Source organism: Microtus ochrogaster (genome assembly GCF_000317375.1).
Source record: "Microtus ochrogaster isolate Prairie Vole_2 chromosome 14 unlocalized genomic scaffold, MicOch1.0 chr14_random_1, whole genome shotgun sequence".
Classification (NCBI taxonomy): domain Eukaryota; kingdom Metazoa; phylum Chordata; class Mammalia; order Rodentia; family Cricetidae; genus Microtus; species Microtus ochrogaster.
This window is the reverse complement of record NW_004949096.1, coordinates 5,904,775-5,915,145: the sequence shown is the minus strand read 5'-3', so window position 1 is coordinate 5,915,145 and position 10,371 is coordinate 5,904,775. Positions and strand designations below refer to the sequence as shown.

The following is a 10,371-nucleotide window of genomic DNA, read 5'->3' as shown; positions in this document are numbered from 1 at the left end:
AAAATAAAATAAAAAATAAAAATGTGTGTATTGCATGAAAAACTTCTCAGTACTGAAGAGCTGTAGATATTGTTATCATTTGCATTTTACTGATTAATAAAACCTTAGACATGGGACTTTAACTTGTTTTAGAACAAACATCTTGTAGTAATTGGAGCTGGGATTAAAGCTCACACATTTACATTCAGGCATCAGTGTTTAAACTGTCTCAATACCTTGCTCACACCCTCCAATAAAATATCTAATAATAACAAAAACTCTCGTGTTAGGCACTAGGAAGACAGCACAAAATGCTTACAAGCAGGCAGAAAGACTTGTGTTCAGTCCCCTGAATCCATTAAAAATAGACATGATGGTGCCTGCTGTGATCACACCTCTGGAGAGGCAGCAGTGGATGGTTCTTGAAAGTTCATTACCAACCTACCTAATCTACTTTTTCAGTTCCATACTTGATATAAAGAAAATAAAAGACAACAGCCCCTAAAGAACATTTCAGATTGTCTTCAGTTACAACTGTGATCTTGCCACCCCATACAATCCATGCATTACACAGTATTATGACAATGTTTACCATTGCTGGTATAGCTTTGGTCATATGTATGTATGTATGTATACATATATATATATTTACATATGCATATATTTATATATACACAAATTTTTTAAGTTAAAATGACTATGTAGCCCTTGTAAATCAAAATCACAAAGGCCACAAGGGCCTTTCCCCTTTCATTTTTATCAGCTTCAATATTTGATTAAAGATGAAAAGGAAAAATAAGAAACTGAAGTCCTTTAGCAGCATTAGTTCATTTTTATGAACAGTGAGGCCATATTACTTCCTGCTCTGTGGGTCGGGAGAATCCTCTTGCAACAACTAAATTAAACCTGTAGTGGTAGCATCAAAGCAGCCATAAAGTATGAGTATAAAAGGGTTTTCCCTTATTTTTATACAAAGCCTTATCACATAAATAGATGATAGCTCAGTTTATATCAAAGTATTTGATGGCTCAATTTGTATCAAAGTATTAACAAAATTATTTTTTATCTTTCATTCAGTTACAAAAAGAAAAAGAATATGTACAGAGGATGGAAGATCACCTAGACATGTAAACTTTAAATCAGCATATATTTATATAGAAAATAAATACTGTGGAACTTATATAACTTACAGTTAATACGAAAACACTGTAAAACTGTTAAATATTTTTCAAAATTCACAACGCAGAGTTTGGAAAGTAACTCAATAGTATATCATGGCTCTGCATGCATGTGGAATATTAGTTCCCGAACAGTACCAACCAAAAAAGTACACAATTTTCATGTACCTACATCCTGTTTATTCTTTTATAAAAAGTCCAAAAATGGTACAACTTGTTCATCGTGGACATTTGATATATTTCTTTTATAAAGTCGCTGTTTCATATGAGTATATAAATGTTATGTGTTGGTTTGTGTGTGTAAGAGTGAGTGTGTGAGCATTTAGAAAAGGGACTGAGAGATGGAATAGAGAGTTCTAATGGGAAGTGAGAAGGAATTAACACAGGATTAGTTGGGATATTTGAGTCAAGAAAACAAGAGTAGGAAGGAGAAAGAAGAATTCAGGAAGAGGAAAAAGGGGGGGAAAGAAGATGGTTTTTTAATGGCAAAAAAGAATAAAGTACAAAAATAGACTTCTGTGAAAATCTTTCATTGAAACATGATATTGTTTGACATGTATGACATCTAAAACTTCAAAAGTAAAAATAATGTGGCATTTAAAATTGGTATGTGAAAAAATTATTCTAAAATATAGTTGAATATCTTTTAGGTTAGAACTAGAAAATACCTCATTAATGGATACAGTGAAGAACCAAAAGGAGGAAATAGAACATCTGCAGAGACATCTGCAAGACACACACCCAGGCCTGGAACCCAGTCCCAGTTTGGTATGTCCGTTTCATGTTGCCTTTCTGGCAATGAAAAGAAATACTTTAAGAAACATATGAAATATCTCATTAAAAATACTTTAATGTTAAATAATTTTGTCCATAAAGAGTGTTTTAATCTACACTTCTATACCTATACTTTAATTCTTTTCTCATTACTTTCACACTTTCACTATTTTTTATGTGCCCATTTTGGATTGTTTTTAATGTGGTGTTTAAGCTCACTGATGCCAGTATGTGCATGGCTATGGCACCATCTACTGGAGTATGGCTAGACTCTGAGGTTAACGTCCATGGAGAAGGCAACTCCATCTTTGATAAGTCATCAATTTCTCTTTAAATTAACTAACTCCATGGGAAGCAACGGTTCAGGATGAATAGCATAGCTTGGGAGTAGAGTGTGTTCCTCTAGCAAGGTGCCAATGTGTGAGATCAGTTCCCAATGCCATATAAATGAGTAGTTTTTAACAATTCAGATTTAAAATGTCAAAAGGCAGAGAGTCAAGTATACCAGCATTATTTTGAGTTATATTTTCTCTAAATATAAATTTCAATTTGTGGTAGGCACCGACAGCTGCTTGGGAAAATAAGGTCATTAGTAAGAAGCACACTTCAGTAATAACTGAGATGGAAAACACAATGAAGAGTTTACGGTCTGAAGTCTCCAGTCTTAAAACTTCCAAAGAGTCAAGCAAAAGAGAACTAGAAAAGTACAAGCAATACTATCTGGAAGAACTAAGAAATAAGAACTTATTATTATATGAACTAAACAGGTGAGTAAAAGAAAATGTCACAGAAGATGCAGTCAGCTAATTCAGTCATTGCTAAATCATATTTTAGTAAAGTTGGATATGGAGACCTATGGAATTAGAAAGCTACCCGGCAATGTGTTTGGAGAGTTAGATCAGAAGGTGGTCTCTGATAAAATGTTGTTTGAGGCATATTTTATTACCATCCCTCTTTTAGTCATATTGAGTTTTTTCTTCTTCAAAATACTCTTATAGTTAATCCAAGCATCCAGATTTTCAGCCACTTATTTCTAAGTTTCTAGTTAGATTCAGCCATGTGGGTATAAAGTTGCTCATCAACATATACAAATAAGACATATGCACAGAATGTTGTCAGCAGGTTGTGCTACTTCCTGCCTGACCTGGATCTGGAAATCAGACAAGGGCAGCTGAAGAATAAAGTAGAACAGCACATGGGCACATGGACATAAAGATGGGGTCAGACGGGGTATATGTACTCTGATAAAAGATTACCTCCTACTGCCATGGTGCTGTACTTCAGTGTATTAACCTTGTACAGCACAGGGTGGAAGGGTGTGTTGTCTACTCTCTTAGGCAAGCCATCTAAAGCTGCAACATCCAGGAAGAGGAAGAAGCTTCTGTTGCCAGTGTTTGCACCACATTTAACTCTTTCCAGTTCACAAAGCTTTGTCAATCCTCTGAGTCCCATCTTGGGAAGGTTTTACCTGTCACATTACTGAGACACTGGAAACCTTGTCATGGATGTCCCCATGTCAACAGTACACATTCACTCAGCACTTCTTCCCTCCTCTTTCCACAAGGTTGTGTGTGTGTGTGTGTGTGTGTGTGTGCGCGCGCGCGCGCGTGTGTGTGTGTAGCAGTAATAATCAAAGGAAGTCATTAAATATAGAAGGGGTGAATTGTGGATATGGTATAGGTTGGAGGGAGACGAGATAAATAGGAAGAGACATAATAAATTTGTAGTTTAATTGGGAGGGTGTTTCTCAAGATAGGGTATCACTATGTATCTCTGACTGTTTTAGAACTCACTATGTAGACCAGATTGCTCTCGATCAGCCTGCCTTTACTTCCCATGTGTGCCGAACAATTATGCTTTAATTTTTAAAAAAACTTGTAATTAAAAAAATGCTTGGCTGTTTTGTGATGAGTACAACTGAAAGTCCCGAGGAAAGTGCTGTTAGTTCTAGTGAAATCTGGAAAATTAACTTTTCCTCATGTTAACTTTTGTCTTATGTGTAAAACTTCAAATGTTTTGTTCCTTGTACTTAGAATAGAGAACACAATAGTAAAAGAGGTTAATACAAATCACAACATTATCAAAGATATCTTTTTGTCAGTAAGAGAACATGTGTACAAGCCAAGAAGAACCAGTCCAATTATCTGATTCCTGAGTACTTCTGAAATGGCTAAATAGACTCAAAGTTCCATTTGTTTTTCTGTTTGTTCATCATCACTCAGCCAGTTGCTTGCTTCTTTTATTGCTTAGTGTGTGTCATAGCTTTTGTCAACTTGACACAAACCTAAACATGCCACACACCTTGGAAAAGGAAATCTAATTTGAGAAGTTGCTCCTGTCAGATTTGACCTGTGGCACCAATGTGTGATATTTTCTATACAAAGCCTGACAGCAAATGCTTGAGAGAATGTCATTTTGGATGCTTCCTCTAACTCTCCTTCATAGTATCAATGTTCATTGCTTTTTATAGCTTTGTTTTATTAGTTGTACATATTTTGAAAATATAATGTGATGTTTTACTAAATTTAAATATAGTTAATATGGTAGTAAGTAATGAATGTTAATATACTCATCATATCATATAATTATATTTTGAATTCAAGTATTTCTAATCTGACCTCAATATTTATTATTCCTCTTAGCACCAGCTTACCAGCTAAGTAGTCATATTTTGCTGTTATCTTGTTTGTAATTGTTTTTCATTTTATATGGAATTTTTCCCCAAACATGCATATGTGTGTATGTGTGTGTGTATGTGTGTGTATTCTGTTTTCCTCATTTGTGTGTATGTGTGCCTGTTTGCCTGTGTATGGTCATATAGGCATATACGTATGTGTGTGCATGTATGTGAAGGTAAGACTTATTTTGGATGTCTTCTTCAGTTAATCTCTTTCCTTCTTACATATTGGACATGGTTTCTCACTCATGCTGAGAACTCACTAATTTGCTAGAGTGCTATCTGCCTCTGAAGACTGGGGTTGCAGATAGACCATACACCCACATGGAACATTCACAATTTGGGGGATTTGTACTCTGGTCTTATGTAGCCATGATGGTGTTGCAATCTCTTTACCTGTGGAGTCATTTCCTTAGACACATAGTGTATGCCTTCTTTCAGAATAATTCTAAACATGTAATTGTATTCAGTAGGTATGATTTGACATAGTTTTCAATATTAAGATTCTCTCAAAACAAAATTTATTATTGTGACAGAATTTTTCTTGAAAATAATTTTGGAATTTTCCAGGGAAAATTATTACTAATCAATATTTATCTCTTTGGGATCCATAGGATTAATGACACCCAAGAAGAGTCCCACACAGAACATCACACGAAATTTGAGCAAAATATTTCTGCATCAAATTCACTGAATACAAGGCTGATTAATAAATCCTCTTGTGTGGAGAAACTTCACCAATTGAAAATGGAAGATTGGCAAAATTTGGTGGAGCCATCCTCAAGCTCCGGATCTACTCACGCCTACATGGCATGCTCTGCATGGATGGTGTGTTTGAAAATCATTTTACTTTGAGTTTCTTATCTGTGATATAGTTCTTGTTTTCAACTTGACACACTATTAAGTTATTTATTTGATTTACATATGCAAGGTTAAGATTCTAATAATATGTATTATTATTAAGAGGAGGCAAATTTTGTGTTTAGGGAGGATTTTATTTTTCCCTTTTATTATTTTATTTTCCATTTCCAATTGGTGAGGTTATTGCTTATTACTAAAACCTTGCAGCTTTATATAATTAATGTTGACATTTAACAAAATAGAATATGTACATATAAACCAATTTGAGTGCTTTGAAGAAAAGTAATTTATTTTGGGTTCTTTCCTTTTTCCATTAAGTTTATAATTTAGCCCAAGCCCCATCTATCCACATCCCTCATAATCTCATGAGTCCTAATATTTCAGGAAAGATGAGTGAGTCTCTAAAATTTTAAAATTATATTCTATCTTTTAATAGTCTGGAAATGATATGAAAGAACTAAGCGAAGAACTCAGTGACTTAAAACAACCCTTGCAACTTAGTTGGGAGGTGCAGAAAAAACAAAAGAGTAATGTAGGAGAACTAGCTGGGTAAGTTCCTAATTCTTCAGATAATTTCGGTGACTTGACTCTAATTCTTGTAATGCTTAAATAGAAATTCAGTTTACACTTAGTTTTTAGCATTTAAATAACAGTAGTTTAAGATTTACTAAACAAACTCATACAGAAAGTATTTTTTTAATTTTTTAATTTATTTTTCCATTCAAAAATTTCCACTTCCTCCCACCCTCCCATTCTCCTCCCACTCCCCCGACTCACCCTCGAACCTCCCCCTCCAGTCTTAAGAGAGGGCAAGGTACCCTGCCCTGTGGGAAGTCCAAGGCCCTCCCCTCTCCATCCAGGCCTAGGAAGGTGTGCATCCAAACAGACTAGGGTCTCCAAAAGCCAGTACATGCAGTAGAAACAAGTCCCAGTGCCATTATCAATGGCTTCTCAGTCAGGTTCCATTGTCAGCCACATTCAGAGTACGGTTTGATCACATGCTCACTCAGTCCTAGTGAGTTTGTGAGCTCACATTAGAACAGGCACACTGTCTCAGTAGGTGGACCAACCCCTCGAGGTCCTGACTTCCAGCTGAGGCAATATTTTGCATTGTTAGGCCATCTTAGCTTCAAATTCTGAGCTTCCATCCTCAACCTGCCAAATGCTGAGTATATACCCATATACATTGTGTGTGTGTGTGTGTGTGTGTGTGTCCATGTGTGTGTTTGTGTGTGTGTATATATTTCAACAAGAAAACCAATTTTTTGAACAGCAAAATAGCAAATATATTATGTGTTTTATATATAACAAATATATTCAGGATTTTGACACCAAATGAAGCATTGCCTTTGGCATGAAGCATCAACTGCATTCTACTTTATCCCAAATATTTATTTCTTATATGACTTTTCTGTCTTTCTTCTTTTTGTATTTCATTGTCTTGAGGATTAAAGAATTTTATACATAGACTTTATCCCCTAACACTAACACTCATCTGAATTCCATTTACTTCCTTTCTGCATTTTTTCTTTTAAAACATATGGAATATATGATGGATATGAACACTTTATTGATGGCAAGACCCACATGCAAAAACACGTATGTTAGTAAACATTTGGATATATTTGTATACTGATATTTTAAGAAAAACATTAATCTGCTTTAAGAAAGCAATGGCAATTGTTGGGCATGGGATGATTCAGATATTTCTATAGGTCTGCAGTTTTGATGGTGAGAATTAGTTCCAGAATCCCTTTTTTGGAACTAATTTTTTTGAGAACACTCAAAAATCCATAGTTACACAAGTCCTTAAAAAACAATGAAATGATTTAGACAACTGTATTTCCTAGTAGCCACACATGATTATTTTTTAATACTGAGCTATTTTGATACTATTCATGAATTTTATCACTTTCATTTTTTCTTCTTTTTTTTTTCTTTTAAACACTGCTTGGTCCTTTAGCTCTAGACCTTACTGGCTAATTCTGATATCCCAATCAACCCATCTCTAATAATCTGTGAGCACCGGTCTTAACAGGAAGATTCTAGCCTACATCCATCCTGGGTCGAAGCTTCATCGCGTGTGCCTCAGAGAGCAGAGCTATCCCCGCATCAGCCCAGAAGCCGGGAGCATGGCGTCTCTCTGAGGCGTCTGCCCCCAGAGGAGAGCTGTCGAGTCTGAGCTCACTTCCTCTTCCTCCCAGAATTCTGTTCTATTTACTCCACCCACCTATGTTCTAAGCTATGAGCCCAAGCAGTTTGTTTATTACTTAACCAATGAAACCAACAGATTGATATATGACACTCCCACATCACTTCCCCTTTTTCTGTTTAAACAAAAAAAGGAAGGCTTTAACTTTAACATAGCAAAAACGCATATAACAATATAGTTTTCCTTAGTTATGATAAAGATTATTGTAATTTTACATGATAATTGTTTTGTTATATGCAATTTTGCTATGTTAAAGTCATTTTTTCTTCTTATGTTCAAACTTATTTTTTAAAATTAAAATATAATTATATTGTTTCCCTTTCCATTCCTCCCTCCAAATCTCTTTCATGTAGAATAATCACCATGGTTTCTCAAATTAATACCTTTGTTTTTTATTATTATTGTTTGTGTGTATGTGTGTACTACTCATCCTATTTTCTTTTTTACATTTAAACTAGTTTTATTCTCTAGGAATTTCATACATTTTATTTAATCATATTTACCCCTATATTATAATTTATAAATATGAGTATTAGTATTCTTCATTCTGTTTTCCTAAGTAAACTCAATAGTTTACCCTGCGCATAAACTGTATAAAATCTGTTTGATCATTAATTTATATTTTTTATAAAGTAACTATTTTTAAAAGAACGTAGTCATGATTAAATTCATTTCAAACAATAGTATGGTATGCTCCTTACATTTTTCATTGTTTTTTTATCAATTTTAATTACTTTATTATCTATGGTGACATGCCTACCATAGTCAAAATTGCATATATGTGAATATTTCTTTACAAATATTTCTGTATAATTTTTCTTTTTCCTTTTCACATTTTTAATTGTCCTCTGGTGACAAATGATAATGACTTAATGTTTTATGTGCACATACTGATGTAAATAGTAATACCTGTTATTTAACTGAATCACAAAATACACTAATTCTTTTCATACTATCTGCATTTTACTATCATTTAATTACAACTATCTGAGAAAAAAATGAAAAGGAGGAGCACAATTTACAGATATTTTATTTATGATAAAACATGGTGTTATAAGTATTTACCCTTAACAATTATTAAGCAGTTATTCCAACTGTACATTTATTTATTTCATAGTCACATTATTGGGAAACCCTTTAAGAAGATAAATCAGGAACATGAAATTGGAGAATGTGATACCTGCAGAGACTTTGAAACCTGCCCATCTGAAATGAGCACTCCAGTTTCACTGCTGCAGTGTTCGGTAAGGCTTAATAAGTTTTGGGAGCTGAATTCATTTAATTGGGGAAAGTATAAAAAAATAAATAAAAATACAATTCTTTCAGTACTTTGAAGAGTAAAATAAATACATTTGTTAGTGTGAGAGACTTGATAGCAAAGGGAATATTTTTCTTTTTCTATTGAAACTATATCCTTTGATTTTTCTGTAACTTGATACTTCACCAGAGTTTAAAGGCAAGCAATGCGTGAACCTAGGTTATGACCATAAAGGTATTTTCTGTCAATTTATTAATATGCAGTTATCATCCATGAAATGCAATCATTTCAATTGTAAAATTAGATGTTTTCAATGTATGTATGTCTATCATACAATAATTTTATACTCATACTTAGTTTCAAAAGAAATTCTGTACTTTTCATCCATCATATAACCCTCCCCTGCCCGTTCTTTGGGAGACATCCAGCTCTGTTTTCTCTTCAGATTTGCCTGCTCTGGCATCACAGATGAATAGCTCCTTTCTATATCGGCTTGTTTTACCTAACATGAGGTTTCCAAAGTTCCATCCTGTTGTAGCTGGTGATGTTGTCTTGTGTCCCTACACCATGCATTCTCTTTATTGACCCATTAGTTGGTGTTTCTGCTTAGTGTCTTAGTAATGCTGCTGGAGACATGAACGCACACATTCCCATGCATTCCTTTCTCTCGGATGAATAGTTACTGGTAAAATGTTGAGTCATGTGATAACGCTGCATAAACTTTTGAGGAGCTGCAGGTGCAGGCTGTTTCCCCAGTAGGGTATAGTACAGGCTGATGAGGGTGACCTGTCCTGCTGGTGCGTTGCTGATATCAAGGTATAGTTTACAGTTGAACTTACAAGGACGAACTATTAATGCTCTTTTCTTTAGTAATGTCTTTGCTCCCTCATCCAGAGCTACTCTTTTTCACTTCAGTTTCCATCTTGTCTTTGTTACAGAATGTGCTGATTCAGTCTTCAAGCTGTTACACTGTGCTTAATTAGCTCATTAAGATTTATACAGTTTACTAGATAGGAAAGGGAAGATTAGCCTGCAGAAGCCAGCTTCTCCTGTTAAAGTCAAACTGATCTTGGAGTTCACATTTAGGTCTTGCTCCTGTATATATCACAGAAACTATCCATTTATGTTGCAACAAATGTATATCCTCGAAAATGATACTTTCCTGCTGTTTCATTTCCCTTTAATTTAAAACATCCATATGGTTGCATGTATATCTTTTTTAGGATTTATAGAATAAATATTTCAATCACTCCAAACCAAAAAAAAAGTATTTCAGCCAGATACCATTTAAAATTGCAGTGTTTAAGCAATTTCTGAAAGAAAATGATTAAAAAAGAGCAATAGAAATAAAAGAATCAAAGCACATTTTCATAATCAGTGAAGCATTGCAGGCTAACATGGGTTATGGTTTAATGATGGACATTAAGAACTA

At 34.4% G+C, this 10,371-nt stretch overlaps 1 protein-coding gene across 1 annotated transcript in view; it reads left to right on the top strand.

Moving 5' to 3' along the window:
- LOC101984500 (ankyrin repeat domain-containing protein 26-like) overlaps window positions 1-10,371 on the top strand; it is a 36,052-nt gene that overhangs the window by 21,935 nt on the left and 3,746 nt on the right. Inside the window, exons 6-11 of the mRNA XM_026787844.1 lie at window positions 1,057-1,106; window positions 1,808-1,925; window positions 2,490-2,698; window positions 5,223-5,436; window positions 5,906-6,018; window positions 8,799-8,925. Of these exons, the coding sequence (XP_026643645.1) occupies window positions 1,057-1,106; window positions 1,808-1,925; window positions 2,490-2,698; window positions 5,223-5,436; window positions 5,906-6,018; window positions 8,799-8,925 (831 nt within the window). The remainder of the gene's footprint in view (window positions 1-1,056; window positions 1,107-1,807; window positions 1,926-2,489; window positions 2,699-5,222; window positions 5,437-5,905; window positions 6,019-8,798; window positions 8,926-10,371) is intronic.